The following is a 15,961-nucleotide window of genomic DNA, read 5'->3' on the forward strand; positions in this document are numbered from 1 at the left end:
AGACTATTATTAAGGTTCTTCAGAGTCATCTTTTTACCTGTACTGTGGTTGACAGAGCACTGGAGCCTTTGGGTTATCATAACCACAAGTGATGTTCTTGTTTTATAAAACAGTTTCCAGGAATAAAAAACAGCCTGTAAGCATTTCTGGTCCTCTCAAGTTATTAGTTCATACAGCTTTTCCAGATTTTTCACTTGGTAGCATTATCATCTTCTATGCAATCCTGCTTTCACTCAATTGCCACAGCAGTAGCAGTTCTCTCCTTTCACCTGAGCAGTAAATAATTAATTGGAGACTTTCGGTTACCTGGAGAAAGATGAAAACTATCCCAGCTTTCTAGCCCATCCCCAGCAGGCCGGCTTGAGAAAAGGGCCAGTAACAAGTGGGTACAGAGTGGGGCACGCCACTATCTTAATTAATTTTAAAACACCCAAAATACTAAGGAACAAGGCATAAGAAATCGCGTCTATAATACAAGAACAGCTACTAACGCGCAGCCAGTGCTCACTCCCCCGGAGCAGGGCAGTTTGTGCCAGGACGCCCGTCAGGCTCTCCCGCGGCCAGATGCAAATTAACGCACTTCGCAGGAGAGAGGGCAGGGAAAACCGCCGCCAGCTAAGAAAGCTGCCGTAAAATTACACTTTTGGGACCAAAACCTGTGATACCTGGCAGGGAGAGGCCGCCCCTTGCACAGCCTCCTCCTTCAGGAGGAAGGCGGGAAGCGGCCTCGCCTCAGCGCCCGGACCGGACCCGCCACAGCGCAGCACCTCCCCACCCCGCGCGCCCGCCCACACACTCTGAAAGTGGCGGGCAGAAAAAGCTCCTCCCCTTGCACGTACCGGCGGTGACGTCACGCGCGGGAATTCTAGACCGTTCCAGGGCCGTGACGTAGGGCGGCGTCATTCCAGAAGATTCGGCCGGTGCCCATATAAAATCCACGGAAGAGGCGGGGCAACGGTGCTCAGCAAGCGGGCGGCAGGAGCTGTGTGGCTGCGGCGGTGAGCGCGGCGCGGTGGGCCTCTGCGGGCTGCCGGGCCTCTGTGGGCTGCTGGGCGGGGTGGCCCGGCCCGGCCCGGCCCGGCCCGCCTTGGGGGGCGCATCCTGGGCGGCGGCGTGACGGGGGGCCTAACGCTGCGCGTTTTCCTGCAGGGCACCATGGTGAAGGAGACGGAGTACTACGACATCCTGCAGGTGAAGCCCAATGCCTCCTCCGAGGAGATCAAGCGCGCCTACCGCAAGCTGGCGCTGAAATACCACCCCGACAAGAACCCCAGCGAGGGTGAACGGGTACGCGGGGGCCGGGGCCGGGCGGGGACCGGGCCGGGGCCGGCGGGTAGCCCGCCGTGAGGCGGCAGAGCTTCCTGCGGCCCCCCGCCCTGCGCTGGGCAGGGCCCTGCGGCGGGGCGGCCCGAGGCCTGTGTGCGCCGGCCGGGCTTGTCGCCGGGCCTCAAGATGGGCGACTCCGCCGGGAGAAGGCCGGGCTGGCGCACGGCCGTGCGCGTGGCGTACCGTGGGTCGTCCGCGTACCGGTCACTGTTCATGTGCAGAGGCCGGAAGCGCGCCCTTCCTTTTTTTTCAAAATTCTGTTTTGCCTAAAGGACGAACGTAATGCCCTTCCCGCAGCATAGCGCGATTAAATGAAGGCTCCCCTACTGTAAAAGACCTGTGAGGCTGGCAGCAGGCCTGACGGCCCAGTTGTGGCAGGAGGGGCTGCCTTAGTTCCTCTTTTTGGACGCGGTTCCTACCGGTCTCCCCATAGTTGCCCGTGGGAGCTCGTTCTTACAGAGATGCTGGTTAACCCGGGCCAAGCTGAAAGGATTGCTAGTGTCCTGATGGCCATCATGCTGTGTCAGATATTGCAAAGGCCAGTGGCGGATCCCACTGCCAGCACTACTGTGTGTGCTGGGGTTGCCCTGCATGGATTTGTGTTCCTGAACAGGCTGAGTTTTCTTCAAAGAAAATGCTAATGCAGTTGTCCAAGGTAACTATCTAGAAGAAACCATTGGGCTGTACGTGGGTGGACTGTTACAAAGAAACCATTTTACATGCTATTAGCAGAGACCAGCTCAACTCTGCATGTTGCCCAGGAGGCTAAATGAGCACCGTGATTGGAGAAGTATGGAAAATTTGAATGATAGGATTATTTATCTGAAAGCTGCTCTGATAATACTTTGGCATGGGAAGAGAAGCTCCATATTTGTGTATCTAGTGCACTAATTTACAAAACTCAAGCTAGTTAAATAGTAACATAGTCAAAGGTAATACTTTTTGCTTTTATTTTTGGCCTGCTTTTTTACTTATGCTACTTTACCTAGTGATAAGTAAATCTTGCTTAAAAGGGAAGTAGTTAATTCAGTATTAGCAAATTGTGTTTAGAAACTGACTTGGTCATCTTAGTAATAGGAAATTCTTGATAGCTATTGAAAAAAATCCTGTAATTTTTTTATAAAGTGGATGTTTTAATTTGTATTTAAGTCCTTCTATTTGTGATGAGTAAGCAACAGCAGTGTCTGGTCACTTAAATCTCTGTTTAGTTCTAGCTGGATGTAGCAGCTCAGTAGGCATGAAGGATCCCTGTGTATCTCTAGAATGAGTAGCACCGCTGTGGCCATTGACCGTCTGGGGACCCCCAAGACTTTGGGGCTAGTATCACATCCCTTTATAAATGGATTTGTTGGAAGCATATAATGATTGCAACTACCCCAATCATCAAAGTGTAGTTTGTATATGCTTGTAAGTTTGATGTGACTGATTAAGCCCACTTGCAACATGGGAGGCGGGGGGAAAGGGAGAAAAGGGGTGGTTTTCCTGGACAAGAGTGTACTATTACAGTTTATTATGCATTTGTTTAGGGAGTTTCCTTTTTGGAAAAAGACAAATGCTACAAGAGAGTGCTATAGTGGCTCAATCTGAAGATGGAGTTGCATATGAGAGGTGTACTTTTCCTCTTGGTCATAGTTGTTCAGAGCTTCTTTTTTCTTTTTAGTTTAAACTCATATCCCAGGCATATGAAGTTCTGTCGGACCCAAAGAAAAGGGACCTCTATGACCAGGGTGGGGAGCAGGCTATTAAAGAAGGAGGCCTGAGTGGCGGCAGCTTCTCTTCACCCATGGACATCTTTGACATGTTCTTTGGTGGTGGAGGCCGAATGAATAGAGAGAGAAGAGGTACACAGTTCTAAACAAGTTCTAGAAACTCTAACCATGCACTTAAGCATAAAACACCTGTGCTATGGTACTGCTGTTCTGCTAAGTGCACATAGTGTGGATATAACTCGTTGCAACAATAGATCAAGTAAACTATTTTTTTTTTAGTTATACTCTAGCATTAAGATTCTAATAAAGTAGATAATGTGAAGTAGCCATAGCAATCTTTCTGATGAGTCTGTTTATTTTTTGTTAAAGTGGGTGTGGGTAATCCATAGGGGAGGGGGAAACACTGGTAGGTTAGAGCAGTTGAATTAGACCTGTTTTAAGTTACCTTTTTTCCAGATTTGTGCCTCACTTGCTCATATGCTTTGGGCAACTTGCTTCAAAGGACACCATCAACTTAAACTTAAGTAATGTTAAATCTCATTAATATATTTGGGAGCAATTACATGAAACTGAGTAGAGTGCTGCCGGAAGCACAGTATTATTTTTGTCTTTTTCCATGCCCAAGTTCTGTTGAAGGAGCAAGTAATAACTTGCTGTAAAAATCTGAAATTATGCTGTGAAGGGGCGTGGAAACTTAATAGGTAGGCAACTCTAAACTTACTAGATCTGAAGCTGGTAGTGTCCTTGCATCTTGCTGTTCAGTTAAGCTTATAAAATTAGGGGTAGGAGCCGGGATAGGGTGGCTTGAGTGATGCTTTGCTGAATTACAGCTAAACTTTATGTTTTGACATAAGTGGGTGCAGCTCAGTGGAAGCTGATGGAACTGCACATGCTTTTAAGGGGGCTGAGCTGTGTTCAAAGTTCGGAATGAACTTTACGTTTCTTCAGTGAGATTGTGCATGTATGAATAAGGGTAGAAGCCTTTAAATAAAAATTTGTCCTTACAACAGCTGAACCAGAATTAATCTTTCTTTTTTTTTTTTTTAAGGCAAAAATGTTGTGCACCAGTTAGGTGTATCTCTTGAAGACTTGTATAATGGTATTACAAGGAAACTGGCACTGCAAAAGAATGTTATTTGTGGAAAGTGTGAAGGTAAAGGAACAAGTAGTGGTTTCAAACTCCACTTACTCCAAGCTTCTTTTATTTTCTTTAAGAATATTGGGGGGGGTGGGGCTAGGAATAAAAGGGGGGTGTATTTTTATTTTTCTCTCTCCTCCCCCCCCAGTCTGTCAGGGTATTTAGTTCTTATTTATGCTTATCCAAGAACAAGGCTTTCTTAAACATAGTGCTATGAAGTTATTGTTCTAATGGCAGACTTAAACTCACAGCAAATTATAGTTAAGGGTACTTAAATTAAAAGTATCTTAATCCAGAACTTCTAATAAATGGCTGTTTTGTTAAACTTTTTTTAAATTGCTGTGGGTAAAAGTCTAGCTTGTATTATGCAACACATTTTACAGCTATTAAGTATCCATAATGACTGGTCATCTTTGAGGTAAATCTTAATGAGGACTTACATCTTAGTATTCTATTCAATATTTAGCAAGCAGATTCTTTCCAAACTATTAATGGAATGTCTAGGTCTTGAAGTTGGTATGCTGGTAGTTCCTAGAAGACCAAGATGTACTGGGAGGTCAGGCAGAGGCTAATAAAATAAGCTGTGCATAGGAAACTTGCTTTTGCTTGTAGAAACTTGTAAGTTGTGGGCCATGTTTTTGTGATGGAAACTAAATTCCAACTACATTGGAAATACATTACTGAACTACTCCTAATTTGCCCTAAAGGTGCTCTTGAAGTCAATGAGTTCCAGCCTGACTACTATAGAGTAACTTTTTTCTTTTGAGACTGAGATCAGATTTAACTTCTTTGTCAAAGGTTATGGCGGAAAGAGAGGGGCGGTAGAAAAGTGCCCTGTGTGTAAAGGAAGAGGAATGCAAGTTCTAGTTCAGCAGATCGGACCTGGCATGGTACAACAAATCCAAACTGTGTGTCCAGAATGCAAAGGCCAAGGTGAAAGAATAAATCCGAAGGACAGGTGTGACAATTGCAATGGCTGTAAGGTTGTAAGAGAGAAAAAGATCATAGAAGTTCATGTTGATAAAGGTAAGAACTGTATATTTGTTCTGTGTCCCTAATCATAGTCTATAGCGGAGCAGAGAATAAATGGGTTTTTCTTCTCCAGGTATGAAAGATGGTCAGAAGATAGTATTTCATGGAGAAGGTGACCAGGAGCCTGATCTGGAGCCTGGTGATGTTATAATTGTGCTTGATCAAAAGGATCACAGTGTCTTTCAGAGGCGAGGGCATGACTTAATCACAAAAATGAGAATTCAACTCTCGGAGGCTTTATGTGGTTTCAGAAAGACCATTGAAACTCTGGATAACAGAGTTCTTGTTATATCGTCTAGGCCAGGTAGGTCTTAAGAGTTCTAATGCTATATAAACTGCTTGCCAGTGTTGTTGTGCCTGGGCTGTGGGGGGTGTTGGAGGGGTGGGTATCGTGGTTTTTTAAGCAGTTCATGCAAGAAATTCAAACTATACTTGCAGTAATTCACTTCAGCTGTTGTCATTCTTGTTACTCCTTCTAAAACATTACATGCAGAATTACAGCTAAAGCTGACCAATGCTTTTTAATAAACTTCAGTGTCAGTTGGTGGATACCCAGGAAAATAATCAAGAGGCCAGAAACTTAAACTCCACTGAATTATCTGTTAATCCAGCCTGAAGGGTGTGCTAAGAGAATCTGATCCTAGAGGAAATGGCCTTACTTCTGTATAGCTTGGTTTTAGTACTCTTCAGTCTGCAGCCTTTTCTGAGTTGCTTAGTGTCTCCCTCAGATGCTGTGGGAATGCTGCTCTGTGTATGACCCTGCTTTTCATGGTTATGAAATGTCATGTAAGCTTACTTACAGCTCTTACATCTGTGCAGGTGAAGTAATAAAACATGGTGACCTAAAGTGTATCTACAATGAAGGGATGCCTGTCTACAAATCTCCAATGGACAAAGGCAGCTTAATTATACAATTTTTGGTAAGCTTGACTGCTTTTCTGTAGCAAAGATGTCAGTTTTGGCATCAGGAATAACTGTTTATTTTAAAATAAAATTGTAGGTCCAGTTCCCAGAGCACTACTGGCTCCCAAGGGAGAAATTGTGTCTGCTGGAGGCTCTGCTTCCTCCGCGAGAAGATGTTATGATTACAGATGAGATGGATCAGGTCGACCTTGAAGATTTTGATCCAAGTGAGCAAACTTACCGTAACAGCGGGGGAGAAGCATATGAGGAAGATGAGGAGGGTCCAAGAACAGGAGTACAATGTCAGACATCTTAAAGCAAGGTGGAATGAATATCATCTAAAATGTAAATTTTCACAATGAAAACTGCATGGCTGTAATAGCCACTGCTTGTGGTTTTTGTGTTCAGCAAATTGAGTTGCTGCGCTGTCAGTATCACCTTTTTGTAACTAATTTATATTGTGTTCTTGTAGCCTTTATATATAAAGCAAATGTCACACAGCTGAGAACCAACTTGAGTTGGTATACATTTTCCTTTGCTGTGAAGGTTCTCAATTTGTTTCACTTATGCTATTTATATAAGACTTTGGCAATATTGATAAGGCTAAGTGGAGTGTCTTATGTAAATACTTTCATACTGGAAAATTAATTTCATAGAGTAAAACATAGCCAAAATAACTTCTAATAAATAGAACTCTTCACATTTTATCATGCTTCCTTGTACTTTCTAAGCTACTCCAGAGCCCCCTTTATTTAAATAGGCTTCTCTAAGCTCAGACTCCTATCACCTAGTCTAGATTGTTCTCCATGTTCAGCTCTGTCAGCTGCGATACTAGTACCTGTCTCATTCTGTATTTCAAAAGAGTTTGTGCATGCCCCCCTCACTGTGTAATAGCATTCTCCCCTGTGTTCTTTTGTAGTATCAGTAGTGTTTCTTCAGCTGCTTAGCTCTCTGTAAGTATAATTTAGGCTTCTAATATGTATAGTATACCCCACATACTTCTAATACACATACAGACAAACACAACTTTGAGCTTCTGAAAGATCAGACTGTATTTTAGCCTTCCCTGGAAAGGGTTTTTACTCCCTTGTTGATGTTGGCTCCTTGGGCCTTAACTCAGATGGGTGAGCTGAAGCTACCTGTGTTGGGTATACTGCTGCTGTTTCATAACATGACAAATTTCCAGAGTAGAGTGATCACATTAAAGCTTTTTTCCTTTTATGTGTTCTCTAGTAGAGTTTGTATTAAGTCAGGGTTGGAAACAACTAGCACTCTGTAGTGAAATTAAAGCATGATGAATAAGCTACATGTCACCATACAATTGCTGGAACAGGTGTTCAACTTAAGTGACCCCCTTGTACTCATCGGACAACACTGAGATGAGTGCAGGCTAGCATTTCCCACACATACAACACAGAGCCTCACTCGCTCTTCCTTTTACTAAAATAAGCTGCAGCCAGACTTGGTCAACACTTCCCAGCTCCAGTCTATTTCTGTGTAAAGGCAAGGGAGATTAACTGAGCAGTTACTTCACCCATGACTACATCTTTCCAAAAATACATTTTTTCCAAGAATTAGACACAAGTTACTTGCATCTGTAGCTTTTATTTAAAAAAAAAGTAAAGCTTTCTCTCATGCTAAACAATCAAAATTGCATACAAACTTAATTCATTGTACAGGTCAGCATTAGTGAAATGCTTTTGCCATACTAAAAAATTACATAGGACAGTAGTATTCCTAAAAACTTACAACAGCTAACCAAAGGGTTTAAGTCAAGACATTTAAACTGGACAATCATAAATATGAATTTCTTGGTCATCTCCAACAGATACAATTTTGGACCCAGTTCCATTGTATTTCACTCCCCAAACCTGCAAATATGACATGCACAAGGTTATCAACAGGAGACCAAAAAAAGTCTTATAGCAGTCATTTATTTGCTACAACAAGCAGAAGAGGATTATTTAAGATCCCCTTATTAGAAGCTGGTCCAATTACAGCCTGTGCTTTAACAGCAGACGAGGCTGATGAAACAGAGAAGGACACTGCCATCTAGTAGCCTGACAGGTTCTTACTTTCCACTCCTACTGACAATGCGTTACACAATCTAGAGAGACTTGAAGAAGGCTGGAAAAGTACTTGCCCCCTGTGCCTAAATCAAACTGAACATCTTCACTCTTACTCATCCCTTCTTCCTTTCTGAAGAGTATTTTACAGTGTTCTCCGGAAAGCAAGAGAGAAAGTATTTTTCACAGACTGACACATCATGACACAGTGAAGAATGATCCAGTTTATTCTTGGGCTAATTAAGAGAGCAATTTACTTACAAGTGCAAAACTTAGAAAAATTCAGGTTACTCCTCTGACTTAACTTACAACAGTTACACATACTTTCAAGTGACCCCCACCACCATCATCAGGAAGAAGAGGGAAGGCTACCCAGCATATTAACATGGGATTGCAGAATGGGTATATTCACAATAGCATGTTTTGGGGAATCTTGTACGCCATTTTACATTAATACCTCTAAAAACCAGCCTTCCCAGGAGCTGATAGATCTCTGCCTTCCACAGACTTACGAGATCATAGACAACAGCTTAAACATCACTGGAAATCCAATTCCGCTTGAAATACTAAAACCCCCATAGCTGTATGTAACTGAAAAGGTTACCATCAAAAAAGTACCATGAAAGAAAGGGCTCAATTAAAATCTGCAAGAATTTCCTTTGTTAAATCTTCCTCTATGATCCATTAAAAATTAGCATTGTTCTTTTTAACACCTAACATTTGGAAGAGGTAACTTGGTAGATACCCATCTTCCCTCACGGGGTAGCTATCACTGAGCAAAAAAATAAAGTAAAAAAAATAGGGTATCACAGACATTTGAGGACGAAAAAGTCCCAAGTTTCAAGGGTGCTTTCAAGCATCTTCTTAGAGAATTCCATCCTCCTCAATATTTTTTTTCCCCCCCTTACACAAGCACACGCTGTGCAAGTGACAGAAATAAGTAAGACCATAGACAAAAAAATAGTCTGGTAAGAATCCTTTTGGCCACTCAGGATTGCCCTTATGGACCTGAAAAGTGTAATTACATGAAAAGATCAGCCTACATGCTCGGAGTATTAGTTCAAGAGCCAAATAATCCTGAATAACTTCTAAGATTTCATTACAGCAAGCTAAATCCAACCCCAAAGCTATAGCACCAAGTTGAAGCACAAATGTGCACAACTACACAACTACAGTTCTCCTGTGACACAGTGATCTAGGTAGAGCAATAGTAGACATACCTGATCTTGGTGGTCAAAGAAAGTGTGAACACAGGTTCTTGTTCCAGCATCCCAAACTTTTACACTTTTATCAGATGAACTGAAAGAAAAACGGTATTGATCAATGTTTAAATTAATAGATGAACTACAGTCCACTGCAAAGCTTAAAAGATCTCACATGGTAGACATAAGAAACTCTCTTTCACACATCAAATACAGGCATAAAGTAGCAAAGGATATTCCACCAGGTTCCAGTTACCTTTAAAACATATTTACTGTCTCAACATCTGCAACATGAAAATGCAGACTCCCATTTTAGCCAGAAAATCACATGAAGCAAGTTTTTTGGATAAAGAAAGTCCTGTCACACATACTTGGTGCCCCAACTGCCTGAACTGTTTTAAGAGTTAACATTGAAGTTCAACTAGATTAATGTGCTAACGTTAGATTGCAGTTTTTAGTTCAAAAGCAATTCTACAGCTACCTATAATCAAATTGCCCTTCTCCTAGGTTTACATGTTCTTCACTTGTAGAGAACTACACTGCAGTGGGATGACTTACACTATAAAATGCTATTCACTACAACTGATATTACATTACAGGTTGGCTCTTGAGTCTTTAACTGTAATGTATGTTATTCCATTATAGATTCCATTGCAGTTTGTACACATTTACTTTTTATGATCCATCTCCCTTTATAAATATAGAATGATTTCCCCCACCACCACCCCAGCAAGCATAAACAAGTTAAAAATCCTCAATACCTGGAAACAAAATGGGTGTCATCAGGACAAAATGCTACGTTTAATACCCAGGATCCATGACCACTTAACGTGCCAGCCAAGTTTGCATGTTGCCTGTGGAAAGAACAAATTTTAACATTTGGTTTGTGAATTCCAGGGAAAAAAGCAACAGGAATATACTCTAGCTAGTGCAATCAGAAACGGTTCAGCGCAAGGTCATGGAAGGTGACTTCTGGACATCTGTTTATCCAAGCTGAACCGGTGTTACAACAGATTCTGTTTTCCCATTTCAAATAGTTAACATAAAAATAAGTCACTAAGAAGGTACGTTGGTGAACAAAACAGTTTCACCACAAAGGAGGTGAAGTAATGCAGGATTAGGGCAGTGAAGATCACTGAAGCAGTGCCTTTTCCTCACCAGGGTCTTCCAAGTTTTTGCAACAATGCAACAGAAATAGGTCATAAATATAATTTCTTGGGTACAGAACAGATGTTTGAGATGGATAAACACAAACACGCAGGACAGATATACAAAACAATTAGCCTGTTGCCTACAAGGCAAATATGAGGAAAGTAATTTTTTTTTTTTTTTTTTTAAGTTAAGGCTGTGTCATGGTTTAGCCCCAGCCGGCAACGAAGCACCACGCGGCCGCTCACTCGCTCACTCCCCCACGGTGGGACAGGGGAGAGAATCAGAAGAGTACAAGTGAGGAAACTCACAGTTTGAGATAAAGACAGTTTAATAGGGAAAGCAAAAGCCGCAGATGCAAGCAAAGCAAAACACAGAATTCATTCACTACTCCCCATAGGCAGGCAGGTGCTCAGCCTTCTCCAGGGAAGCAGGGCTGCATCACGTGTAGTGCTTTCTTAGGAAGACACGCCATCACTCCGAACTTCCCTCCACCCCCCTTCCTTCTTCTTCATCCCAACTTTATATACTGAGCATGACGTCGTATGGTATGGAATACCCCTTTGGCCAGCCTGGGTCAGCTGTCCTGGCTGTGTCCCCTCCCAGCTTCCCATGCACTCCCAGCCTTCTTGCGGGCAGGCCAGCACGAGAAGCTGGACTGTCCTCGACTATTTATCAAAAACTTAAAACATCAGCACATTATCAACATCTTCTCATCCCAAATCCAAAACACAGCCTCACACTAGCTTCTATGAAGAAAATTAACTCTATCCTGGCTGAAACCAGGACAGGCTGTCATCCACCTATGCACGTTTAAAAAACTATCTAAGGGTGTAGTATTTTATTATTTAAGATTATTTCTTACATAAAGAAATCACCAAAAGCTGAAGGCAATTATAGGGAACAGAGAGCTTGGTATACTTTTTACAGCGTCAGCCTCTCTGAATTAGTTACTTTCCTGTTAGCATGTCTTGCAAATAACAACTTACACATCGTAGATTTTGATATAGCCGTCATCTGAAGCAGTTACAAGTAACTGAGAATCTGGAGAAAATGTCAGTGAACGAATAGGCATCGCATGACCTGAAATTCAAAGTTTTATATGGCTTAGAACGTAGCTATTCCTCTCACTAATGACAGTGCTTAAGAAGCTACACCAGAACAGCATTCCCTGTTAAAAGAAAGCAACCTCTGAAAAGTCTTTCTCTCTATGGCTCTACAGGTTCTTCACACAACAGAAAAGGGAAACTGACAGTAATTCTGAACTTTGAATGTTAAGGCATGTCCACTGCAACACAAAAGTACCTTATCTTTTCAGCTGTGATCTTTATTTGATATTATGTCATATTTTCTAATATGATTTCATATTAAGTGGTTGGGTCTTTTAATTAACTATACAACTGGACAGAAGCTGCATGAACATTAACAGACCATTTATCTGCTAGAAAAATGCACGTCTTCTACAACATAAAATGTTCAGTCATTTTTTAAAACAGGAATAAATTGCTATAAAACTGATACCACAGCAAAATGAAAAATCAGACGCATGGCAGCACACATTTGGCTTAGCTTCATTCCCTTGTATTGCACTGCAATACAAGAAGGAACTCTAATTTAAGAATTTAGTTAAGAATTACTGACTCTATCTTTTGAGATATGGATTTATGATGCAAACCTGAGTTTAGAGTTTGCCTCTAATATTTTAAGCGGTTTAAGTTATAGCACACTAAATAACCAAATACTGTCTAACAGACAGAAACATCAACTCATTTATGCCATGGCTGTTGTATCTTATTCTGACTTGTGTTACGGCCTTTAATTTTGTTGAGGAATGAAGCCAGAACTTGGGTATTGCAAACACACAAACCACTACCTTCCAGCGTATGCAGAAGTTTTCCAGTTGCAATATCAAAAATATTGATAATGCCATCTATTGCTCCACTGGCTAAGTATTTTCCATCTGGACTCTGTAATAAAACACAAAAAGTATGCATTAATGCTATGTACCTCACTGACATTCTCTTGGCAACTTTTCACAAATATGATCTATGCAAGATACCTGGGCTCCAAAAATCCTGAACACTTCAGCTGACTTATTCACAGCATGTGTATAAACAAGATCAAAGTATATTTTCTATATATGCAGGGAAGGACGTCGTGCAGTTTATATTTGGAACTATCAAACTATGGCTGTCATTTAGTATTATGTAGAAATAAACTAACAGATGGAAATAAAAATACCTGATTTACAACATATTACAGGAATAGCAATTTCACATAAGAAATCGTCAGTTGTGCTTCTTACATATGCAATGCTAAGGATGAACTTTCCTCTGGTGTCCAGAGAATATTCTTTCTTTCCGGTTTCAACACCAAAAATATTGACTTTTCCCACATGACTTCCTGTGGCAAGGTACTGGGAATCAGGTGAAAAAGCCAGGGACCAAGCATCAACTGTATTAAAATGAAAAAATCAGTTAGCTGAATACTGTTTCTTGTTTTTACTCAACAACGTCAGTTCTGTATGCACCTGTTTAGACATTTAACCCCCTAAGTAACCTTAATACTCCAAACTCTACTAGATATTCTTAAGGGTGTACAAGCTCATGAAAGTTAACTTCCTTCTAGGTAATTAATGGAGCATAGCTTGAGCCATTTATCTCCGTTTAGTTGAAGATTACATTTTTCTAAGACCTTAAGCTTATATTAGAACCTCCTGTGACAATGAATTTAGAATTCTAAGACTGAATGAGTTAAGTCTAAATTCTTACTTTTCTCCAGGTACCAAGAGATAGTAAACCAGTGAAAGAAAGCAACACTAGTATCTAGCAAAGCACAGAAGATGCAGCAGAAATGCAGATATACGAACATAACACAGATGACCATTCCTCTCAACCAAATTTAAAAAAACCATACCTTTCTATAGCAGTACAATGTATTTATCTGGCACAATGTATTCACAGGTTTTTTTCCTATAAGCTTAATATTAATTACCTAAAACACTGCAAGATTGTTCTTAAATTAGGGACTGCCAGTGGACCAATGAAATATTTAGAATAAGATCTTAGGTCCTGCATTCCAACTTGGAGGGCAATAACATTGATCCAGACTTCAGCTTTCCTGTGTTTTGATTTGCGCACTCAGGACTGGATGTACTGCATAAATAAGCATCACCTACATGGCTCATATTCAGTGCAGTGCAGCACTTACAAAGCAAGTTCAGACTTCCTTTGTAAATCAACTTGAATAAGCCTTTGAATTATTTTTTAAAGTATCCTTTTATCAGTACATCTGTAAGAGCAAGCTGGTTTCCATTCTGCTTCATGCATCTAGCAAAAAGCATACCTAAATGTATCTGAGGAAGCCTAAGTAGTGTGAAAAAATAAATGTAAAATTGTCTGATGCTACTTTATGACTAGGATTTTTGCAAACAAGGATTTTAAAAAACCCAAACTATTCATCTCATGTACCCTAATTATACACTGTACAGTATTTACTATGTAGAGTAAGTACTTTTCTTACGCAGAGACAGCTTAACACTGGTATCTTACCAGGACCAGCATCTATTGACTTGATTTGTTTGCCAGTTTCTAAATCCCAAAGGCGAATGTGGGCATCTAGGGAGCTGGATGCTGCAATGGAGCCTGTGTGGCTGATATCCACAGATACCACACCCAGCTGGTGACCCTCCAAAGTCCATTGTAGATCCAATTTTTCATCATTCCTTTTGTTCAAGGAAAAGAAGAGCCTAATTATGAATAGCTGGGCGTACTTAACCAATCTCCAACCTGAGACACAACAAACAAACAAGACAACCCACATTTCTCCCTTTATGTTTTACAAAATGGGAATCCAACTTCACCCATGAAATGTGAAGATAGCTACGCACAAATTGCTCTCTCTACTTAAGGGAAAGAACCAAATCAACAAATGACCAAATCAATCGTTTACCGTATTTCTGCAAAGCATGAACTTCATCTTAAGTTTGTAAGTGGTCCCACTGAAATGTCCGTTACACATCAGTACATGGATACTCACACGGAAGACTGTTAATCTGTCGGCACACCGTGAAATGCAATAACCAACATTTTTATAATCACGGCCACAGAGCTACTCATGACATTAAAGGGAAGCACGTACTTATTACTGCTTTGGCTAAGAGATAGGACAATTTATTTGCAAAAGCACACTTCAGTGTCACTTGCATGAGGATTATGAGGATTTTTTTTTTTTTAATAAGAAAGGAAGATGTAATTTCCTCTTTTACTCTATTCCTGTTATTCCTTTCACAGTACACATGCATTGTCACATTAAAAGTTGCATTTCTAATTCTTTGGTTTAGAAATACATCAAGTTGTACTATTCTCTGGCAGACGACATGTAACATTTGACGTGCATTTTCAAAAGAGTTCGCATTCTTCAAAAATTAAAGCACATCAGAATGCTACCACCCCAAGAGAAATCATGTGCCAATGAAGATAAGCTTGCTCAAGAGAACAGTTCTGTGTGCCAGGCTACCCCTCCCCTGATGTAACTTCTAACATCCGTGCAAGAGGGTGGACATTCAAGACTGCTCCATACTGACTACTTCTAAAGCTTAAAACTGATTAATACGGAGCACTTCACTTACCACTTCCAGACCTTCACTAGATCATCCAAAGAACCGGAGATCACTGTTTCAGAACCATCTTTTTTATTTTTTCCCCAAGCAACTGACCAAATGGCATCATCATGAGCTAAAAGAGAATATAAACAGAGAAATTAAAAATTAAGTGGTTTCTTTTGATGGATGACAACTACTAGTTTTGGTAGTGCTAAAATCGCCGACTGTAATGCTGGCAATAGACCCCTTGCTCTTCAGGTCTACCGGTGCCCTGAAAGCCTTGTCACTGTTTTCATTGTTTCAAAACACATGATGTATTTTGTTCACCAAGGTCACTGCCAAAAAACCAGCATAGCTGGTTTTGAGTTATTCAGATTTATACTTAATATAGACATAATCCAGGTCATCTCACAAGTATATCTGCCATCATCAATTTTACATCATCCAAGAAGGTCAATATTATTTAATAGATATTAGTACTTTCTCACCTTGCTCTTGCTTGAAGAGAATACCATACTAGAAAGAAAAAATAATTAATATTACGTATGAGGAGCCTAAAAAAAAACCAAGCTAACGATTAGTTTAATTAACGCTGTGTTTTTATTTACCTGAGTGGTCATGTCTTTATGGAAACAATCTTAACAGGAATGCTCTGGAAGGAGAAAACCCATTAGGCTCAGCAAAGACTCTGCCTCAGAAACACTGCTCTGGAAGGAGAAAACCCGGCAGGCACAGGAGTAAGGCCTGAGGGAAAGCCCGCCTTTTCGTCACCCTCCCCTCGCACGGCGAGGAGGGCCCGCTACGCAAGAGCCCAGCACCCCCCGCCGCGGCCT

General features: G+C 41.1%; 2 protein-coding genes across 4 annotated transcripts; one reads left to right on the forward strand and one right to left on the reverse strand.

The window, feature by feature from the left end:
• The first annotated feature begins 683 nt into the window (after positions 1-683).
• DNAJA4 (DnaJ heat shock protein family (Hsp40) member A4) lies at positions 684-6,815 on the forward strand. 3 transcript variants are annotated; one of them, XM_082005180.1, is made up of 7 exons: positions 684-1,287; positions 2,987-3,167; positions 4,084-4,188; positions 4,972-5,199; positions 5,279-5,509; positions 6,025-6,125; positions 6,206-6,815. In XM_082005180.1, the coding sequence occupies exons 1-7, from the start codon at positions 1,156-1,158 to the stop codon at positions 6,422-6,424; spliced, it is 1,197 nt and encodes a 398-aa protein (XP_081861306.1). In that variant the 5' UTR covers positions 684-1,155; the 3' UTR covers positions 6,425-6,815. The 3 variants fall into 3 exon arrangements, with proteins under 3 accessions (XP_081861306.1, XP_081861307.1, XP_081861308.1); XM_082005181.1 differs by lacking the exon at positions 5,279-5,509; XM_082005182.1 differs by lacking the exons at positions 4,084-4,188; positions 4,972-5,199; positions 5,279-5,509.
• Positions 6,816-7,889: 1,074 nt separating this feature from the next.
• Positions 7,890-15,748, reverse strand: SKIC8 (SKI8 subunit of superkiller complex; the record flags this gene model as incomplete). The annotated part of the gene is made up of 10 exons (XM_082005361.1): positions 7,890-7,979; positions 9,395-9,473; positions 10,138-10,230; positions 11,515-11,608; positions 12,399-12,492; positions 12,831-12,979; positions 14,077-14,249; positions 15,156-15,261; positions 15,617-15,644; positions 15,737-15,748. The coding sequence occupies 10 exons, from the start codon at positions 15,746-15,748 to the stop codon at positions 7,890-7,892; spliced, it is 918 nt and encodes a 305-aa protein (XP_081861487.1).
• Positions 15,749-15,961: the final 213 nt, after the last annotated feature.

The sequence above is a fragment of the Phaethon aethereus genome, assembly GCF_964289735.1.
Source record: "Phaethon aethereus genome assembly, chromosome: 12".
In the NCBI taxonomy this organism is placed as follows: domain Eukaryota; kingdom Metazoa; phylum Chordata; class Aves; order Phaethontiformes; family Phaethontidae; genus Phaethon; species Phaethon aethereus.

Coding starts and splice junctions, on each gene's coding strand:
- DNAJA4 (XM_082005180.1), top strand. CDS start 1,156: ATGGTGAAGGAGACGGAGTACTACGACATCCTGCAGGTGAAGCCCAAT. Junction 1,288..2,986: donor ACCCCAGCGAGGGTGAACGG/GTACGCGGGGGC, acceptor TTTTCTTTTTAG/TTTAAACTCATATCCCAGGC. Junction 5,200..5,278: donor AGAAGTTCATGTTGATAAAG/GTAAGAACTGTA, acceptor TTTCTTCTCCAG/GTATGAAAGATGGTCAGAAG.